This window comes from Cucurbita moschata, unplaced genomic scaffold, assembly GCF_002738365.1.
Source record: "Cucurbita moschata cultivar Rifu unplaced genomic scaffold, Cmos_1.0 Cmo_Scf00036, whole genome shotgun sequence".
NCBI lineage: Eukaryota > Viridiplantae > Streptophyta > Magnoliopsida > Cucurbitales > Cucurbitaceae > Cucurbita > Cucurbita moschata.
The window spans coordinates 1,820,848-1,841,606 of record NW_019268552.1 but is presented as its reverse complement, the minus strand read 5'-3'; the positions used below and the strand labels follow the sequence as shown (position 1 = coordinate 1,841,606).

The 20,759-nt window shown below is 38.7% G+C and overlaps 3 protein-coding genes across 6 annotated transcripts; 1 reads left to right on the top strand and 2 right to left on the bottom strand.

The window, feature by feature from the left end:
- Positions 1–1,453: 1,453 nt before the first annotated feature.
- On the top strand, positions 1,454–2,801 carry LOC111431556. The gene has a single exon (XM_023068238.1). The coding sequence runs from the start codon at positions 1,498–1,500 to the stop codon at positions 2,551–2,553; it is 1,056 nt and encodes a 351-aa protein (XP_022924006.1). The 5' UTR covers positions 1,454–1,497; the 3' UTR covers positions 2,554–2,801.
- Positions 2,802–2,947: 146 nt separating this feature from the next.
- LOC111431555 (formin-like protein 20) lies at positions 2,948–12,364 on the bottom strand. Of its 2 annotated transcripts, XM_023068237.1 has the most exons (17): positions 11,819–12,364; positions 10,047–10,750; positions 9,754–9,975; positions 8,290–9,674; positions 8,002–8,134; positions 7,811–7,882; positions 7,439–7,537; positions 7,252–7,293; positions 6,277–6,357; positions 6,105–6,155; positions 5,934–6,015; positions 5,766–5,860; positions 4,774–4,845; positions 4,574–4,690; positions 4,419–4,487; positions 4,270–4,336; positions 2,948–3,489 (listed from the first exon to the last, which is right to left on the bottom strand). In XM_023068237.1, the coding sequence occupies exons 1-17, from the start codon at positions 11,889–11,891 to the stop codon at positions 3,383–3,385; spliced, it is 3,471 nt and encodes a 1,156-aa protein (XP_022924005.1). In that variant the 5' UTR covers positions 11,892–12,364; the 3' UTR covers positions 2,948–3,382. The 2 variants fall into 2 exon arrangements, 1 of the variants encoding a protein (XP_022924005.1); XR_002708517.1 differs by lacking the exons at positions 2,948–3,489; positions 4,270–4,336; positions 4,419–4,487; ... (1 more) ...; positions 4,774–4,845; positions 5,766–5,860 and having other exon boundaries at positions 5,946–6,015; positions 6,269–6,357.
- Positions 12,365–14,333: 1,969 nt separating this feature from the next.
- On the bottom strand, positions 14,334–19,879 carry LOC111431627 (protein IMPAIRED IN BABA-INDUCED STERILITY 1-like). 3 transcript variants are annotated; one of them, XM_023068320.1, is made up of 10 exons: positions 19,575–19,879; positions 18,974–19,384; positions 18,178–18,462; positions 17,718–18,035; positions 16,856–17,083; positions 16,666–16,763; positions 15,817–15,904; positions 15,136–15,663; positions 14,897–15,029; positions 14,334–14,646 (listed from the first exon to the last, which is right to left on the bottom strand). In XM_023068320.1, the coding sequence occupies exons 2-10, from the start codon at positions 19,367–19,369 to the stop codon at positions 14,636–14,638; spliced, it is 2,085 nt and encodes a 694-aa protein (XP_022924088.1). In that variant the 5' UTR covers positions 19,370–19,384; positions 19,575–19,879; the 3' UTR covers positions 14,334–14,635. The 3 variants fall into 3 exon arrangements, with proteins under 3 accessions (XP_022924088.1, XP_022924089.1, XP_022924087.1); XM_023068321.1 differs by having other exon boundaries at positions 18,974–19,378; XM_023068319.1 differs by having other exon boundaries at positions 18,974–19,437; positions 19,575–19,878.
- Positions 19,880–20,759: the final 880 nt, after the last annotated feature.

The following is a 20,759-nucleotide window of genomic DNA, read 5'->3' as shown; positions in this document are numbered from 1 at the left end:
AAAAAAAAAAAAAAAAAAAAAAAACGAATTATTAGCATATGTTAGTATTTTATAAGTGAAGCCACCTTTCATTATTTGAAGGATTAATAAATTGACAAGTATTTAGTATTTTAGTGGCTCAATCGTCTCTTTCCAATTATTTCTTCATTTTAATTCAACTTGAAATTATAATAACACCAAATAATAATAATAATAATAATAAATCATAACATATCTTAATCACATCTTTAATATTATTTTTGGTTGGTATTTGACGTTATTAATTTAAGTGATATTTAACCTACTACTTAATTTATTATTATCTTCTAAGTTTATGAGACTTTATTTAAATATAAAATTGAAATTCTAACCTCCTCTAAATTATACGATAGTCATATTAAAAATAAAAAAATTATTGATCTATTAAATATAAAATTGATTCTTTTTTTAATTAAGATATTAGTCAAAAATTTATTAGACATAAAATTAAAAAATTAAGAGAAATATTAAAAAATATAATACATTAAATACATAAATTTTACGAGATTTTCAATAACTTATTTGATACGAAATATTAATATACATTTACATGAGAAAAGAAGCATAATTACAAATGTTTGGACATTAGAAAAAAGTCCTCTAATGTTTATATAATTAAAATCACTATTTTTGTTTGTAGGTCACTGGTTACACCGACACAGTAATAATAATTATTATTATTATTTTGTGTTTGAGAAGCAAAAGGAAATTGAAATGAAATTAAATAATGGTTGAAATTTGATTATTAGGTAAGCAAGTTGATGGAATTTATGATGATAATTTAGGGAAGTTTCAACTAATGAAAGCCCACCTCAAATGCTCTCTCTACCAACCTTATCATATGTATTCTTCTCCTTTCTCCTTCCTAGATTCCAACCACAAAATACACAAAACGATACATAATAAGCTAAATCAGACACTATCCAATAGTGGTGGGCTTGGGCTTGGACTGTTATAGTTTCGTTTATCTGTTGGACTATGGCTAATCGATCGATCATTGTTTTATAGTCCTGTTCTTTCTGTTCGAGTAATTGTAGTTGTTGATACGATGGAAGAGAATGCTAAAAGATTGATTTGCCCTTTGCAATTTTGTGTTCTTGTTTCTTATCTTGTTTATGAATTTATATGCTTCAACCGCCTAGCCATTTGACAGCAACTCCCGTTCTAAAGAATGAATCAATAAATCATAATAGTTTTTAAAAGATGGTCAATCTTGGTGAGATCCTACATCGGTTGAAGAAGGGGGATATGAAAAACTCTCCCCAGTGGACGGGTTTTATTGAAAAGCTTGAACTACTCCAAATTTTGTTGTTATTCAGTAGTTGAGCTATCCATTTAACCAAATTTTGAAAAGCATCACCAAAGGCTTAAACACCTAAACTTTCCCAACTCCTCTAATATATACACCTCAACATCCACGCAGGAAGATACCCGTTTCATGATTCACCCTTCTGAATACAGAAACCTCTAGCAATTGAAATGGGAAAGACAGGCACAGGCACAGGCAGCATCATCAGAACATCAATCTTCTGTTTCCTGCAGAAATATCAGTACTTCACCTCTTCCTCAGCCTTGTTTGCCTTCCCTTTCTCAGTTCCCCTTCTTCTCTCACAAACCTTTGCCTTTACTTCTTCCATTTATTTCCTTCCAAACATACACCATCGCTTGAGGCTTCTTTTTTATGCTGCAGCCTTCCCTCCTTCCCTTGAATTCTTCTCCATTTTCACTCTCAACCTTTCCCAAGCCATATTTTCTTCCATTTTCACTCTTCCTTTCACTCTTACCTTCCTTCTTATTGCAAAAGCCTCGGTGATTCAAGCTCTAAAGGAGACCAAACCAACAGCCCACCCCTCCTTTTCCTCTGTCAGAACCCTTTACAGTCCACTTCTTCTCACCCATATTTGCAGCTCACTCCTCACACTCTCAGCAAATGCAACAATCTTTTCAATTCTTTGCTTAGCTTTCAGTTTCCTTGATGGGTTTGGCTTGTCTTCTTCCACCAGCTTTGTCTTTCTCTCAGCAGCTGGAGCTGTCCTGTATTCCATTGTTCTGGCAAACACTTGGGTTATCAGTAACTTAGCATTGGTTTTGTCAGGCATGGAAAGGCTTGGTGGTTATCTACCAATACTCAAAGCTTGTGTTTTGATTAGAGGGAAAACTTCCACAGCATTGCTTTTGGCTCTGCCTGCAAATTTAGCCATGGCTGCTATTGAAGCCTTGTTCCAGTACCGTGTAGTAAGAGCTTATAATGGTGTTGGAAGACTAAACCTTTCCATGCTGTCAGAAGGGATTGTTATTGCATATCTATACTCCATTTTTGTCGTCCTCGACACGACGTTTAGTTGTCTGTTCTTCAAGAGTTGTAAGACGGTTTACTGGGTGGATCTGGAAGGAAGACAGGCTCTTCAAATACACTCTGGAGAGGTAGACAATGTTGGTTACATGGATTCAAAGGTTCTACAGGAACAGAACCTGCATTCAACAACTTGTGGATCATCCATCCATCAGGACAATCTGCAGGAAAAAAGTATATAGAACTCAGTTAAAGAATCATAAGAAGAACCCCAGGAAATAATTCAATAAGAAACTATACAGATAAGCATCCACAGTAGAATCAAAGATCCAGGAGAAGAAAGCATGTGAAAATTTGAAATTGTTCCTTTAGTTCTTTCTGTTCGGTGTTCGAATTGTAGATAACCAACCGTTACATTGTGGTAGAATATACAGACCTCCAGTTATCAGTAGCTTGATTGAAAAAATAAAACTCAACAGTTTGCAGTCTAGTTAAGCAGCCTTAAAAAGCCTGCTTCAAATCTTCAAATACTTCTTTTGAACATCTATGATTCTTCCTTCGAATACGAACGTTTTCGATTGCCCACTTAAGATTTGAGCATTATGTGGAAAAAGCAACGCTTGTTGCAAGCAAAAGTTGACGAACCCAGATGGAAAATGCATACAAAACAAAGCCTTGATCTGGTACAGACATTCGCTCGAGAGTAGATGGAAGCTATGGCTAAAAATTGACTGGTGGGTTGAAAATGTTGTAAAAGATTTAATGGTTCTTATTTATAGAGCTATACAACATCGTTAAGGATAGAAATTCAGAAACTTATGTTACAGAATTGGTAAAGTGAAGAAATATGAAGAGGGAGAGAGCTTTGTACAGATAGTTATTGCTGGTGGATGTAAGATCCCTACGGCTGAGAGTCTGGCTGATTCATAGACGCTGGCTCAGTTGTGAAGCTATTCAAATTCTCAACTTGAATGCCTCATCCAACAAGCAGAGGGTCTGCTCCAGTTTTACTTCAAGATTATGAAGATTGAAGCAAATTGTGTTGGTTTGGAGGAAATTCAGAGTCATAATTTAATTGTTAGATTTTCTCAGCTTTCTCATCTCCATTTCTAACTGCTTGCTATTCTCTTCATGTGCTTTCAGAAAGGATCTTGTAAAATGGAACAGAGTTCCTGTAACTGCGTTGCATTGAACACATGGAATCAATTTGAGAATAGTAAACTAGGTTACAGGAGGAATGATGGAACTGCATTACATCCTTCCATATTACAAATCCCTTCCATATTACAAATCCCTTCCACAATCTGAGTTAATGCTTGAAAAGAACGCCATGATATATTATCCGTTTTGACCCGTTACGTATTGTCATCAGCCTGCTAGGGAGAAGTTTCCACACCCTTATATGGAATGTTTCGTTCCCCTCTCCAACCGATATGGGATCTCACAATCTACCCCCTTGGGGGCCCAGCGTCCTCATTGGCACATCGCCCGGTGTCGGCTTTGATACCATTTGTAACAGCTCAAGCCCACTGCTAACAGATATTGTCCGTTTTGGCTCGTTACGTATCACCATCAGCCTCACGGTTCTAAGATGACCCGTTACGTATCACCGTCAGTCTCACAGTTTAAAACACGTCTACTATAAAGAAGGTCTAGCCCTACTCCGACCAGTGTCTCGCACCGTTTGGTAACTACCTCTGATACCATTGGTAATAGCTCAAGCCCACCACTAGCATATATTGTCCGTTTTGACCCGTTACGTATCATTGTTAGTCTCATGGTTTTATAACACGTCTACTAGGGAGAGGTTTCACACCCTTATAAGGAATGTTTTGTTCCCCTCTCCCACCGACATGGGATCTCATATCAGTCATGAAAAAAACTTACTGAACTGAACGGCAGCCCTTACAGTTATGACACCGCAACAATGAACAAAAGAAAAGTCGAGACTAGCTAACCTTGTTCAAATGGAGAACGGGAAGGATCCTCGCCAAAATATAGAGCAAGTGCATCAGCATTTCTACCCTGCAACCATGCAGTGGTCTCCTTTATTTCACAATAACTTCAAACTTTATTCCAACATACAAGATCTAGTTTAGAAGATTACCACCACCGAGTAAAGAACGGTCACAGATTCGACCTCCTTCTCGGCAAGATTAACAAATCCTTTCAATATCTAAAAATACAACATAGTAAATTTAATCCACTGGAAAGTGTCCACAATGACTATGGGGGGTGGGGAAGGAAGAAAGAAGTGGCAACCTTACGAAAAGTTTGAGAGATGGGGCCATCACTTTCAGAAGCAACTAGTTCCTGCTTCACCTTTTCCAATCCTTTTGTTATTGCTTGCATTTCTTCTGCCAAAGATTTCAATTGTATCTGCATAGGAAGCAAGACTCCAAGTCAAATAAGTTCTTTTTTGGATCATATTGATTGAATTCAATGCCATGAAATATGTAGACCTTAGACGCAGCTTCCAAGCTACCAAGGTCCAGATGAAATTCAAGAAGTGATGGTGACTTTGAAGCAACGACCTGAGGCACATGCATAAACCAAATTTGTGATCAACCTGCCACACTCGAGAGACGTTGGGGGGGAACGTAAACAGATCGAACTTCAATTCACAACCTATCCCTCTTTTTCTAGTAAAAACCAAAAGTTAAATTCCATAAACCCCATCTTTCACTTTTACAAAGATTCCAGTACGTTCTATCTGTCAATCCAGGAATTTTAAGGTAAATCAGACCAGGTGAATCTACATCAACCGATAAAGTAACAACAGGAACACCTTTAAAGTTTTGCCCCCATATCCTATGGACTTAATAGTTAGACTCATGATGTGAGATCCCGTTGGATAAGGGAATGAAACATTTCTTATAAAGGTGTGAAAACCTCTCTAAAACATAAGTATTTTAAAACCTTGAGGGCAAACCCTTGAATAGAAAGCACAGAGAAGACAATATCTACTAGCTGTGGGCTTGGGTTGCTATAAATGGTATCAAAGTCAGTCAATGGACGGTGCGAGACACTAATCGGAGTAGGGCTAGACCCTCTCCATAGTAGACGCGTTTTAAAACCGTGAGGCTGACCGTGATATGTAACGGGCCAAAGCGGACGATATCTGCTAGCGGTGGGCTTGAGCTTGGGCTGTTACAAATGGTATCAAAGCCAAACACCGGCGGTGTGCCAATGAGGACATTAGGCTCCAAAGGGGTGGATTGTGAGATCTCACATCGGTTGGAGATGGGAACGAAACATTTCTTATAAAGGTGTGGAAACCTCTCCCTAGTAAACGCGTTTTAAAATCTTGAGGGGAAGCCTAGAAGAAGAAACTTTCAATTTACACAAACATTTATTCAATAAGATTATAACTTAATTAACAAGCAACATTTATTCTCCCACCAAATTAGAAAATCAAAAGTTATCAATAAGACAGACAACACTAGAATAGTACCTTACACAGATAATGCATGAGAGTCAACTTATTGTTAGAAGCACGTGTATCAGTGAGTTTTGAGAGACTATCCAACCTGAACCCAATTGCAGAACCTGCATCGTATAAATGGTATTGAGACAGAATTTCATGTTCAGAATTTCATGTCCATGGTATAAAGTTTGTTACCCCTAGCAGTTCCTTGGTTTAGCATATTTCCCAGGCAAAGAATTCTTTTCAATATCTCCTTCAATTTGCAAGAACTCCTCACCTATTAAAACAGTGATGTAAATTAATGGGCTCAGAGTTTACAGATATCAAATGACTGGAGAAAGGTACTGATTAACACTATCAATAGACCTCTTGACAGAAAGAGTTTACAGTGTTTAGGCTTTTTTTGAACTCTGCTATCTGCAAAGGAGGTCAAGAATAGGTATATAGAGTAAAAGAGTACGCTTACACCAAAGAAATTCTTATATATTTTCAAAACTAAAAATGGGATAAAAATGAAGAGTTGCAAATACCACAAAACCTGTGAGCTGAAGTGAATCTTGAAAGAAAATACTCTTAGCTTCGACTCCACACGTGGAACTTGCATCATCTCTAGAAAGTACTGATGTGTGGACAAATGAGAAGAAGAAAAGAAAACATGTAATTGCATTGTCTCCAAAAATTGCTGATGGTTTATATATAAAAGATTAAAAAAACAGAAACATCTGTTCTAAACGGCATTCATGTCACATGCAAAATATCAAAGAACTCATTTAATCAAAAACTAGCAGTAAACCAAAAGATGTCTTTTTTAAGTTGGATCTTAAAGCCGGTGGCAAAGGAGAAGCCTATTTTGACCAAGATTGTAACAGTCCAAGTCCACCACTAGCAGATATTGTCCGCTTTGGCCTATTACCTATCGCCGTTAGCCTCACGATTTTAAAACGCGTCTATTAGGGAGAGGTTTCTACACCCTTATAAGGAATGCTTTGTTCCCCTCTCTAACTTGTGGGATCTCACAATCCACTCCCCTTGGGGGCCAGCGTCCTCGTTGACACATTGCTCGGGCTTTGATACTGTTTGTAACAGCCCAAGCCCACCGCTAGTAAATATTGTCCGCTTCGGCCCATTACGTATTACCGTCAGCCTCACGGTTTTAAAACGCGTCTACTAGGGAGAGGTTTTCACATCCTTATAAGGAATGTTTCGTTCCTCTCAGTAACCGATGTGGGATCCACAAAGATACACCACGAACTTTGAATGGAAGCAAAGTCCCAGCCTTTTCCTAAGATAGAAGTTGTATCTCTGTCTCAGAAGTTGTACTACATTGACATGCATTATTGCGTTATGTACAAATAACTCAATTTTGACCTTAGCATGATAGCGATGCTTGTATTCTGTATACAAGCTAGCATCACATCAAGGAGGGATTGAATTTACAAGGCTACAAGTATAAAGCAATTAAATGCCACACTGCAGAAACAAAAGCTATGACCTGTTCAACAGAGCAAGTTACCTGTTCGCACTTGCCAAGTTTATCCATGTCACCAGAGTATCCCTTACGAATTTAAGCACAAACAAACCTTCAGTTAATTGATCATAAGTAAAGAGCCTCATTTGCCATACATGTAAAAAGAGCAGGATATCATTTCATGGTAAAATTAATAAAGGATAATCCAATATTATAGCACAAGATATTTCACCTTGAGAAGCTCCATCTCTTCTTTGGTGGGGCAAAATTTGATAAGATTTTCCACTTGATCTACATCTAATACTGACTCATCCATGGAGAGCACTGCTGCCTATATTACATCATGAATTGACGATTATAGTAAGAAAAGTAAAATCAGCTCCATCATCATAATCTTCTAGCTCTAAAACAAAGCTTACTCACGTGAGAAATTTTTCAGTAATAATTGGAAATAAGAATGCAATACGTGAACAAGCACAAAGAAAGCCTAATTTTGCCACCCAATACCATCCTGGAATTCATAGTGCTGGCATGTTGATGAGGGAAAAATCAGTCTGCACCGAAGTAGAAATATCTTATGCAAGTATAACTTTTCTTGGCTTACCATCATGTCAGACAGTGGCATCCGAACTTTTGTTAGCATGATTTCAGTGTTATTTGCCCTCCTAAGATCAATCTGCAATTAAACATTCTCCCTAATTAGTTGCACCAACAGTAAGGAACATGATCGCATAAATATATATCACAAAGGAGGGAAAAACTTGTTTCTAGGGAGTAATATTGAAGTTTAAATACCAAGTGAATTTTGTCCAATTTTGATCCAACTGACTTTCTTCGTCCTCCGGATTTACCTCCTGAATCAGCAATAGGTTTAGGGACAGTCACAGAGAAAAGCGTCTCCAGCTCAGATACATCAAATTCTGGTGCACTAGGAAGAATATAGAAACTTGGTTATTACAAAGGATACCAAATGCTACAGTCTAAAGGAACATACTGCACCAAGGCTAAACTACATTACTCGAGTGTGTAAATATCACAATCAAATGAAAAGGCAGCTTAAATTCTTAGGAGAAGTTGTATTACCTTTCAGAATCTCCGCATCTTTGCAATTCTTCCCATAAGCTCCCTTTTGGTACCCGAGTTACCTTGCTCCAATGCAGAGGTTTCAATGATGATCGTTGAGGCACTTTAGCAGTCACCCCTGTGCTCCGCGAGAACCCACGTCCCCTCATTACTATAGATGGTGTTTTCACATCAGTTGAAGAACTTACTCCTTTAGCTCCTAGGTGTGGAGACATACCTCCTGGAGATCTGGAAGAAGGAACCAGTGGAAGAGGACCAGTAGTAGGTTGAGGAGGTGATGGTGCTTCACAAATTGGAGATGGCAGGGAAGATGATACAACACATGTTGTTGGAGATGTTAAAGCCTGTCGCCCTTGGGTTAAATGTGCAGAAGCTGTCCTCTGAATTGGAGGAGGTGGGGGAGGGGGTGGTGGCAGAGCTCTAGCATTTGTTAGGCGTGGAGAAAGCAGAGCTCCATGTGAAGCCGGTGGCCGTATGGGAGATAATTGTGGTAGAGCTCTAGGTAAGGGAGGTGGAGGTGGAGGTGGTGGAGCACTATGCTTAGGTGTATTTCCACACACTAATGATGAACTTTTAGGTGCCAAGTGATTGGAAGGTGGAGGAGGTGGTGGTGGTGGAGGTGGAGGAGGAGATCTTGCATTTATATGAAAATATGAAGAGGGTGACAAAGAAACTTTAGGAGATGATACATGCAAGAAAGATGTGTTAGCCTGAAGAGCTGGTGGAAGAGTATTTGGTTTTGCCTGTTTTACAAGAAAGTCCCCTTTTTCAGGCTGTTTGGGCTTCTGTTTAAGCCTCCACGCATCGGCTTCCATCTTTTTTGAAGGAAGCTTTAACTCAACGTGTGGATTAGCAGTATCTTCTCCATACCCTTTATGCTCCACCCCTTCCAACATGTCATAAGCATCGTCTATCAGTTCCTTGATCCCTGTACGTCTCAGTACATTACCAGAAAATAGTAAAGGATTTGGCTTGTTATCTCCATAATTCACAACAATGTCCTTCACGGCATGAAGACCAGAGTCCATTTTTTCATCTGTTTTGAAAGTCACATCATCAACAGTGATGTCCTTCACTGCTTCAACGTTACAATCCATCTTCTTGTCAAAGTCATGACTCCCTCCAAATGATTTACAGCGTTGGAATGTAGGCGGGTCTGCATCTTCCTTCAACGCTGCTTGATTGTCTATAGCATCCGTTTCATTCGCATGTACCATTTGAACATCATAATCCCTCATTACTTCCTGCACGTCAACAAAATTGCTAAATATTTCTTCCACTTCGAAAAACTCCTCAGTCGAGTTGCTTTCGATTTCGATTTTGTCATCACTTTTTGCTGCTGAGGTGAGGTTTGGCACAATATGTTCAGCATTCAGAAAATGTACCTGACATATAAGTAAGTATTCCTTCAATTTTGAAGGCTTTAAAGGAAAAACTATGAACAGAAAAGAAACAACAGCCTACCTCTACTCTAAAATTTTTATGAAACTGCTCCTTGGCATCCCATAAAACATCAACCTCATCACGATTGAGCTTCAAACTGTTTGAATGCACAAAGGCTGTGTGAAACATAACTCTAAACATTACTTCCTCGTGTATTAGATCTCCATCTAAATGGATGCATTCAAGAACAACATCGCCTTGAACATGACAACGAACATCCATTTTTACAACTCTGCTTGCTGCCTGCAATGGAAGAGGGCACTCAAATATTTGCCAAATTCTTGTCATTGCAAATTTCATGATTTAGATTTTACCTGTAGATACTGGAGACCATTTCTTTCCATCTTTGCACTGGAAAAAAAAAGTTTTGGACTTCGGTTTCCTGGTGTTAAAGGGTCCGGACCATAAATGCGTATGATAGGCCGACACCCTTTTCCTCCATCAAGCATAGGAAGCTCTCGAAGTATCAGACAGTCTAAAATTAGAGGTGTATCAGGTATAGGCCAATAAGAACCTAGATTTCTCCTAGAAATATAGTGAAGGTATCTCATTTGAGAAGGCTGTGAGTTTACTGGAGAAAGGACATGGAGAAGTTCTGTAGGAGCTTGCCTGTAGACCATTTCAAGGGTCTTCTGCTCCCCCTCATATTGTTTACAGTACAATAAGAGAGCTGAAAGCATGAAAGCAAGGATTGGCCATCCTCCTCGTTCACAGTTCATCAACAATACATTTTTTTGTCCCTCCAATGAAAACCAGCTTTCACTCGACCGAATGAAGTGGTGGATCATCTCCAATGGCAGTAGAGGACACCCTTCATATTGCAGAGGATATTCCATCACTGTCATACCATATTGAGACAGTATGTCCCAAGTTTTAGTTTTCCTCTTTCGTTCACTAAAGTTAAACACCATGAAAGAAGCATCAGGAAAGTGGTCTTGCAGCTTTGGTATAATGCTACCCAAATATACTTTGTACTCATCCTCTTCCAAGACGTCCGTAGAGAAGCAACAATCAAACACTGAAGAAAAAAAAATTTGAGAATTTTTTCTTCACTAGTAGTAACATGGGTTTTTTTCTTTTAATAAAAAGAATGTCTTACAACAAAACGTTCATGCACTACAAAAGATTTTTATATATTTAAAAGAAACTTTAGATGAACAGAACCAGGCTACAAAGCAACAATTAACTACTTCAGCTTGCTTATTGTAGATCTTGCCCCATGACCATAGAACCCATGCAGTAAGGGGCGTTAAAGATACCAGCTACTCAGACTACTTGGCGTTAGAAAAATCTTCTACCCCACCCCCCACAATAGGAAAGAAAGATCATGGTCAAATTGTGAGATCCCGGTTGGAGAGGGAAACGAAGCATTTTTTATAAGGGTGTGGAAACCTCTTCCAAGCGGATGCATTTTGAAAATTTTGAAGGAAAGCCCAACGAGGACAATATCTGCTGGCTGTTACATATGGTATTAGAGCCCGACACCAGGCAGTGTGCCAGTGAGCACGCTGGCTCCAAAAGGGGTGGATTGTGAGATCCCACATTGATTGGAGATAGAAATGAGTGCCAGCGAGGACGCTGGGTCCCGAAGAGGGGTGAATGGTGAGATTTCACATCGACTGGAGAGGGAAACGAGTGCTAGCGAGGATGTTTGGCCCCGAAGGCTGTGAATTGTGAGATTCCACATCAATTGGAGAGGGGAACAAGTATCAGCGAGGACGCTGAGTCCCAAAGGGGTGGATTGTAAGATCCCACGTCGATTGGAGAGGAAAACGAACCATTTACAAGGTGTGTAAACTTCTACACAGTAGAAGCGTTTTAAAAACCGTCAGAGAAGTTCGAAAGGGAAAGCCGAAAATGATGAATAACAGTGGGCATGTACATAGAACTGGAGAAGAGAAAGCCTGTTAGGACTATGAGTACGTCAGACCACTCTAACCATACTCAAACGTGCACCAAAGTAAAGAACAGAGCTCAATTAAACAAACTTTAGGACACGATGCAAGCAGGAAATAACAAAGACAACATTTCATCATTCGCAGTCGCTCTTACAGAGAACAATAAAGAATTTGAAAGGAGATCATACCGTACACTCTCTCCGCAATCTCGAGAAGCCGATCTGGAGGCTTCCGGTAGAATAATTTTCTAAACAGCGCCATCAGATGGCGCTGTTCCTCCCCCAGTCCGGTCCAAATCTACGTCACCAGAAAAACAGGGGAAATACACCAACAAAAATCAACCAGAGTACAAGCAGAAACCGAAGAAAATAAAAGAAACCCAACACCCAAAACGTCAAAATAGAATCTAAAATGCACCAAATACCAAAGAAGAATCGAAAGGGAAAAAAAAGAAGAAGCAAGAAACAGAGTACGGAGCCTTATTTGACAACAAACTCAGCAAATGCGAGGAAAACAGAGTGGAAAACAGCTTGAGATAAAAAAATAGCTCAAAGGTACTCAAAAGAGAATGAAAATGGAGAATGAACACAAAATCATGAGAAAATCATAGACGAAAGAGCACAGAGAGAATGTAGGAGCAGAGAATTCGACGAAGGGACAAACTAACAGAGTGAGAGAGAAATGGGTTAAAGAAAAAGAGAAATGTGAAGAAAATAGAAGAAAGCTTCAGAACAGAGAGAGAAGGAAGAGAAGTGGAGCTGGAAAAAGGAGAGCAGAGAAAGCAGAGCTTTATATGCGGTCTGCTCTTCTCCACTTGACTTTCCTGCAACGTCAACTTTTTCCCCCCCCCAACGACGAAGAGAGAGAGAGAGATATGCTCCGTTCTGCTACGTGGCGTACACGTGGCACCTAGTTTTCATTTTAATTAACGACTTCCTTTTAATAATTTAAGTTTATATATTTTTATCCTAATCAATAATACGTCATCCCATTAAATAGTATTTTACTTAATAATTTCAGTTCTAAAATTACAAGTCAAGTAGTTGAATAATTAAGTTAATAGAATAAAATAAAAAAATCAAAGATTTTCGTTCCTTTTTGTAAAATATAAAATATAAAAGAAAATTAATGTATAGATCTTACCTTTAAAAACATGGGGCTGAGTAAATAAAAATCATATTCTAATGTAACCTTTATTATAAAGTATTAGTAAAATATTAATATAACTTAGAAACTTTTAAAGACCGATTTCTACCTCACGTGTAGTGCACGTGAAATAATTCCAAAATCATTTTTCTTTTCATAATTAATATACAAAGACCTCATTTAGATTTTTATGATAAATTCAATTTAAGTCATATTTGTAAACCATTATATTATTATTAAATTGAATATAAAAAAAAAATTATTTTAAAATAAAAAAATAAGCTTTTAATTAACAAATTTAAAAAAATATTCACTGAACTTTAAAATTTGGGTATAGTTTAGTGAATAAAGATTGATGATTTGATTTTTACCTCCACAATTATTTAGTGAATAAAGATTGATGATTTGATTTTTACCTCCACAATTATTTAGTGAATAAAGATTGATGATTTGATTTTTACCTCCACAATTATTCACGTAGTGACGAACAATTATATTCTTAATTCACACGATAAGATGTATATAAGGTTTTGAAACAGACCCCGTATGAAAATCATATGAAATCACCTCCATGGATGAACATGATTGGTGCCAAAAAGAAATGGACAAAGAATAAAAGTAATTGTGTGCTTGAGTATTGAATCACGCTTTCTCACTTTTGGGCTAAGCATGCCTTCGCATTTTTTTTTTTTTTTTTTTATAAGAGTGTTAAAATTTCTCCCTGACATTCGAGTTTTTAAAATCTTGAGAAGAAGCTCGAAAAAGAAAACTAAAAAAGAACAATATCTAAATTTGAGCTGTTACATTGATTCTAGTCAAATTTAGTAAAGGAATTGAAGCATGTAATAAGGATGTATGCTAGTTACCAAAGGAGATGAGGACAAAGGAAGAGGCAAATCATGTGTGGCTTAAGCAATGCTGGGCCTTTTAACATCTTTTCTACATTATCAATTCAATTATGGAGCCCTCAATTTCATGCCCCAATCTTCACCCAAATGGTTCGACTTTGTACATTCTAAATGTCATCTCCCTTTTGTCCTTGATTTACGATCTGATTTTTGTTCGTGTGTATATTAGGTGTCTTAACTCCTTATCTAATTGAAGGGTTCTATGAAGACAGTGATTTGTTAACAAATTTGCTGGACAAAGCTAGTAGATATTGTCCTCTATGGACTTCCCCTTCAAGTACTTCCCCGTGTCTATTGAGAAGAGATTTCCACATCCTTATAAGAAATGTTTCGTTCTCTTCTCCAACCGATGTGAAATCTCAAAATCCACCTCCCTTGAGAGTTCAACGTCCTCGCTAGTATACTACCCAATGTCTAGCTCTATACCATTTATAGCAGCCCAAGTTCACCGTTAACAGATATTGTTCTCTTTGAATTTTCTCTTCAAGGGCTTCCCTTTAAAGTTTTAAAATGTTTCTACTAGGAAGAGGTTTTTACACCCTTATAAGGGATGCTTGTTCCAAATGACGTTGGATCTCACACTTTTCTTTTCTTTTCATCGAAGCAATTCGTCAAGTGAGGACATCAATGTTTTCAAGTACACAGCCAATTTAGGAATCAGGAACATTTATAATAATACTTTCTCATCATATATCAGTACTAGTCTATACATTACAACATTGGAGGAAAGAATAATAAAAAAAAATGGCAGTTTGGAAGGAAATCGACGAGTTTGATCATCCAAACGTTTCGGCTTTCTTGAAGACATTCCGACGTGTGTATACCTGTTGTTTGTGTTGAACAGCGATGTCCTAACTTCCTTGGTTATGAACTTATTGCTGTGAAATCTTCAGCAATCAATAGTTTATTGGGTGAATGCCCAGTTCCCAAAATTTTCCAACTGATTGGCAATCAATTTTTACCTACAAATTACAAGCCCAAAAGAGAAAGGGTGAGCACAGATGATCCTAACATGAAGAACATAGGGACTGCAGACAGGAAGACAAACGAGCTCGCAACAAAGCTGCTGTGAGCTTCTAGTTGTCTGACAGGGAAGTTCTACCTTGTCTTTAAAACCATGTGGTAAACATATCAGAAGAAAGATGCTGACATTGAGGTGCAAATTTCAAAAGGAAAGAAACATCTGTACCATCAGAGCATGCGTTACAATACCTCGTTGAAACCATGATCTTCGAACTGTCTGTCGAATATGCCTCTCGTGTCTGTCTAGCAGTTCATCCACTCTGCTAGATTGAGATAACAAGGGCCCAGAATATTCAACTTTGTCCACTTGGTCCTGATAACTCTGTCACAAGATCAAATCAAGGAGGTTTAGGCCGTGGAACAAACCTTCCAATATTGTAAAACAATGGCACACATAAAAGGGCTGGCGTTAATGATCTTAAACTCACCAGATTATTCCTCTTAGCTCCCAGTTCATCTCGCAAAGAAAGTGCCACTGCAAAGTCCTGGGAGTGGTACTCATCCGAAGTATCAAAGGAATCAGGACGCTCAAACTTGCCCCACTGATTCCTTATCACAACCTTGGATCTCTCACTTGATTCAGGACCCTTGGAACTTGAGCGGCTCATGGATAACATGTCTACCTTTTCATGAAACTTGGACTCCAAATTGCTTCTTGATGTAGCAGAATGGTCCAGCCCATTAATTAGTTCTCCTCGTGAAATTGATCTGGAATAACATCGAATAGAGGCATCGTCTCTTCGTCGTCTTGCCCACGCAAAGCCACTCGATGTCGAAACTTGTAGAGGGCCAGAGAAGGGAATGTCTCCTTGAGATGCATTCGTTTCATGTATAGTCTCTTCCAGTTTATCAATTGACAGCTTTTGCGCCTGGTCAGCTTTGGTAACCTTTTCTTCTTTTAGATCTTGTGCATTAATACTAATTGTATGCAAAGCTCGAGCTGAGACTGATGAGTCCTGTACAACATTTTAAGCAGACGAATGAGAACCTTCCTTGCAATGTGATCGACACTAAGAATGGTAAAATTGTAAAGCCCGTGTCTGCCTCCTATGCATGCTTTTCATAGGTTTGTTTCTAAAAAGAAAAAGAAGAAGAAGAAGAAGAAATACCTCGGCTGGTGCCAATTTATTGGTTCCATGATGATTTCGCATTAACCTTCTGTTATCTAGTCCACGGGCTCTTCCACTATGTTTTTTCCTGAAAGTTTAAAATGCTATTGATTTTAGATCATGTGACCCAATTTTTTAAGTTTGGTTACTTACAAAGCCTTTACAAGCCAGAGGATGTCCCATTGTAACATACATTTTCAAACTATATCACATTGCTCATTGCTCATAGACGGTAACAGTCCAAGCCCACCGCTAGCAGATATTATCCATTTTGGCTTATCGTTGTTAACCACACAATTTTAAAATGCCTATTAGAGAGAGGTTTCCACACACTTATAAAGAATGTTTTGTTCTCCTCTCCAACCGATGTGGGATCTCACAATTCACCCCCTTTGAGGGCCAGCACTCTCGCTGGCACACCTCCTAGTGTCTGGCTCGATACCATTTGTAACAGCCTAAACCTACTGCTAGTAGATATTCCTCTTCGGGCTTTCCGTTACAGGCTTCCCAAACGCGTAATGGAGAAGCCTATAAGGGAAAGCACAAAAACCTTGAGAGGAAGCCCGGAAAGAAAAGCCCAAAGAGAACAGTATCTGGATGAGTACCGGTTCCGCAGTGTAACTCTGAAAGACGTATTTTAAAACCTTGAAGGGAAGCCCAAAGAGGACAATATCTGCTAGTGGTGGGCTTACGCTATTACATAGACACCCGAGTTTTTCACAATAGGTGGAGATAGACAACAGTCCACTACATGTAACCTCCTATCTACAAACAATTATTTAGTCTCATCTTTTTGTATCCTCCTTAAGTTTCAGATTCTTTTATGATAGAAAGATCAGAGAAACCGACCTTTTCGTCTCCTCTCTTTGTTTTGCATCAATCTCTTTGCTAGGTGGATAAATTGGCAAGCTTGATGGATCACATGCATACGGTTTTGTACTGAAATACTGAAAGGAGCCATAAGGATATAGTATTAGAATATTCATTGAACAAACTGATTACTTGGTCCTAGTATCCATAAAGTAATCAGCATCATTACCGCAGATGTAAGAGCAGAGGAGGCAACTCCACGCTTGTATGGTTCCACGGAAAGAAGCGTTTCTAGCAGGTTCACAGTCGTCGAAGGATAATCTTTGAATGTCTGGCGTAAGCAATTATTATATGGATGTTGTGGCTTGAACAAAGTGCCATGAGGAAGTTTAGACTTTTTCCAGTACTCATCAGGAGGAGAGCCGCAAAGCTTGAAGATCTTGTGTAGCTGTTCGACCTATTAGTTGCAAACGTAAAGTCAATATCACCTTTGAAAAAATATAACATATTTTGTAAGAACTGTATGACGCATTAAGGAAGACATATCAGTCCACTAACATCATCATTCATATTAAAACACTAATGTAAAATGTTGAATCATTGAAGAGTTCAAATTTCTTCCAAGCTCTGCTATGTTTCACGTAACAACTCAAACACACCACTATCAGATATTGTCTTCTTTGGACTTTTCCTTATGGGCTTCCCCTCAAGGTTTTAAAACGTGTCCCCTAAGGAGAGGTTTCCACACCCTTATAAGGAATGTTTCGTTCCCCTCTCCAACCGATGTGGGATCTCACAATTCACCCCTCTTGAGAGCCTAATGTCCTCATTGGCACACCACTCGGTGTCTGACTCAGATATCATTTGTAACAGCCCAAACCCACCGCTAGCAGATATTGTCTTCTGAGTTTCTCCTCAAAGTTCTAAAACGCGTCCCCTAGAGAGAAGTTTCCACACCCTTATAAGGAATGTGCGTTCTCCTCTCCAACCGATGTGGGATCTCACATTTGATAAATTTCTTCTTTCAAGTAACGATGTTCCAAAGATAGGCAGAATATGATATTAAGAAGTTCAATAAAGAAAAACATTACCTCTGTTCTTCCCTGAAGAATAGGTTTCCCAACAAGGAGTTCGGCGAAAACACAGCCAACACTCCAAAGATCCACAGATGCATTATAGTCTGTTGAACCCAGTAGAAGTTCAGGAGGACGATACCACAGAGTGACAACACGACTCGTTAGAGGTTGCTGGTGCCCGGAATTATAGAAGTTCGCCAATCCAAAATCAGCTACCTTTAATACCCCTTCGTTATCGACTAGGAGATTAGATCCTTTAATATCCCGATGCATTACACCGCGTGAGTGACAATGCTCAAGCCCGGATATCAATTGTTTCATGTAGCATTTAATCTACAGAAAAGGTAAAGAGCCAAGGATTCATTACTGTAATCATTGTTCATAAGAAAAAGAAAGTTCCATTTCCACTTCATATTCCGCAAAAGAATGCTCCCCAACTTTATAACTATATAAACGAAATTTAAACCAAGCATACCTGTGATTCACTAAAAGTGATATCAGGGGAGGACAAGAGCCCAGTAATGTCGTGGTCCATGTACTCAAACACAAGGTAAATGTTACATGATAAACGAGACGTAATTAAGCCCTCCAATTTGATGATATTAGGGTGATCAAGCCTGCGGAGAATCATGATCTCTCGTGCCATAAATCTAACACTTTCAGGCTCAAAATTGTCGAACCGAACCTTCTTTAAAGCAACAATCCTTCCTGTTTCTAGTTCACGTGCTCGAAATACACTGCTATACGTACCTTGTCCAATCTATAAAAATTCAACATCCAGAAGCAGAAAGAATTTCGTCCATGTCCATCCAGACCAAAATCAACTTTCTATACACACAACAACTTCAACTACCACCATATGAGCATTAGAAATGTCAACCATAAAGTTCCAATGAAATTGAAGCAGTTGCAGAAAAGAAGAAAAGATGCCAAAATGCTTTTTATAAAGCAGAATTCTCTGATTAAAAGACCAAAAATCTTTCCATGGAGGATTCTTTGTTTCTTAAATATACAAACATGGAGTGAAAAGGGATCATCAAATGCATGCAACTCCATCATGCTCCCACAGTGGCATGTTGAATTGATTGGACAAAACAAAGAACTAATGACATGTCCCCTTCCCCTAAAAGGAAGTATAATTATCCTAATCGACTATAAACTCAAGTCAACAATGGAAAAGGATGATTAGATGTATATAAAACTAGGATTTGATATGATTAACAAAGCAAAAAAAACAGAGATTGAAGGGTAAAAGAAAAAGAACTAAGAACCTTTTCCAGCTTCTCATAAGCATCGGACCGGAGAGGAATCCAACCTTGAATGGCCTCACCGGCGACAGCGCTGAGCCAGGCCGGCCACCCTGCCGCCACTTGCTCACTTTCAATATACTTGTTCAAATTCCCCAATCTGAAGCTCAAAGTCTGATTCCCTGCGCCATTTGAACTCGCCCTCCCCGATTCACCCAGCTCACTCCCAACCCCATAGAACTCACTGGACCCCTTCGACTTCCTCTTGGTCTTCGCCTTCGAACTCCTCTCAATCTCCCCCAACCCACATCGGCTACGACCCGAGCTCCCCACCGCCGTTGATTCATTGTCACGAAATGCGCCGGAGTGATCGAATGCAGGCGTCACGGACACCGCCTGCTTCGAGTTCACACACCCCATGGCGGATCACTGCAACTTCACAACCATTAATGAGAAATACAGATTTTAGGAAGCAGTTTAAGTGGACCCTGAAATGGGGAAAGTCGGAAATCAAATGGGTTAGCGGGAATGTTGATTTGTTTGAAACCCAAATGAAATAAGAAGGAAAAATGGGAGTGCAGTGAGGAGGGAAGAGCAGAAACAAGGAGGGGGTGGAGTTTTATACCACGTTACGAAGTCGGAATGTGAAATTTGGCTTTGGTTACTTCGGCTGTGGGAAAACAGTTCGTTTCGCTGTCTCTCAGTCACTGTGTTTTCGATCCATAATGCGGCGATTGCGGAAGATGGTGGATAGTAGAAGGCATTAAAGCGCGGCTCCACAATTGAGCACAGCGAGATCAACGGAAAGTGAAATACCCACTGCACCAACATAAGCAGTAAACAATGAAATTTGGGTGAAAAAACTCAATACCTTCCATCTATTTCTTCTTCTCCTCCAATCGTAACTTAAATCAATAAATAAAATAAAAGAGTAATTTGGTTTTTTCTGTGAAGTCTGAACCAAACCAAGATCGATGTGAAACGACGGAAAATGGGCAGAGTTTCGGGCAGTATGTGCTTATTCTCTGGTTTTGTTCCCTTATTGCACTTTTTTTTCTTTTTTCTTTTTTTTAATTGGGCTCGCATTTCTCTCGAGTCGTCGCGTGCGTGACCGGCAAATGGGAACCGGCCCCACTTTATTTACCCCGGTAACAAAGCGCGTGGTTGACCGCACCCAGCGTGGGAGTGGGTTTTAGTTTCGGAACTGGTTGACTGAATTTATTTATTTATTTTAGTTCAACAAGGATGAAAAAATTACTTTGATTTTTTTTTTTTTTTTTTTTTTTTTTTTTTTTTTTTTTTTTTTTTTTTTTTGGCCTCTGATCAACTTTGAAGTAGAGAACAATAACATGGTCGATGGACCGTGTGACTACCATCTATTTGGCTATAGAATATGCTGCAGAGATAGATGATGAGAAGGAGACATACTCAAATAATTATGGAGGTGTTCTAAATGAGGTGTCGCTTACGTTTTTGCAGTGACTAATGTTTCCGAAGCTTTTGATCTCAATTGGTTGCCCTCACCTCTTTGATCCCGTAAGTTCAACATTGATGTTATGGTTTATGCATATATTGGAGTTGGTGTTATCGTGTAACACTATAGGCAAAACAATTTTATCAATAGAGGTCTTCCAAAATTTATACGCTTCTCGAGATCATTTGAAAGATCTTTAAAAAGTCGATCTTTACCTGAAAATATTTTTTAAAATTCACATCTGGATTATTATTAAAAAAATATATATTTTAGGATTTTTTTTATTAGAAAAAAAAAAAAAAAAAAAAAAAAAAAAAAAAAAAAAAAAAAAAAAAA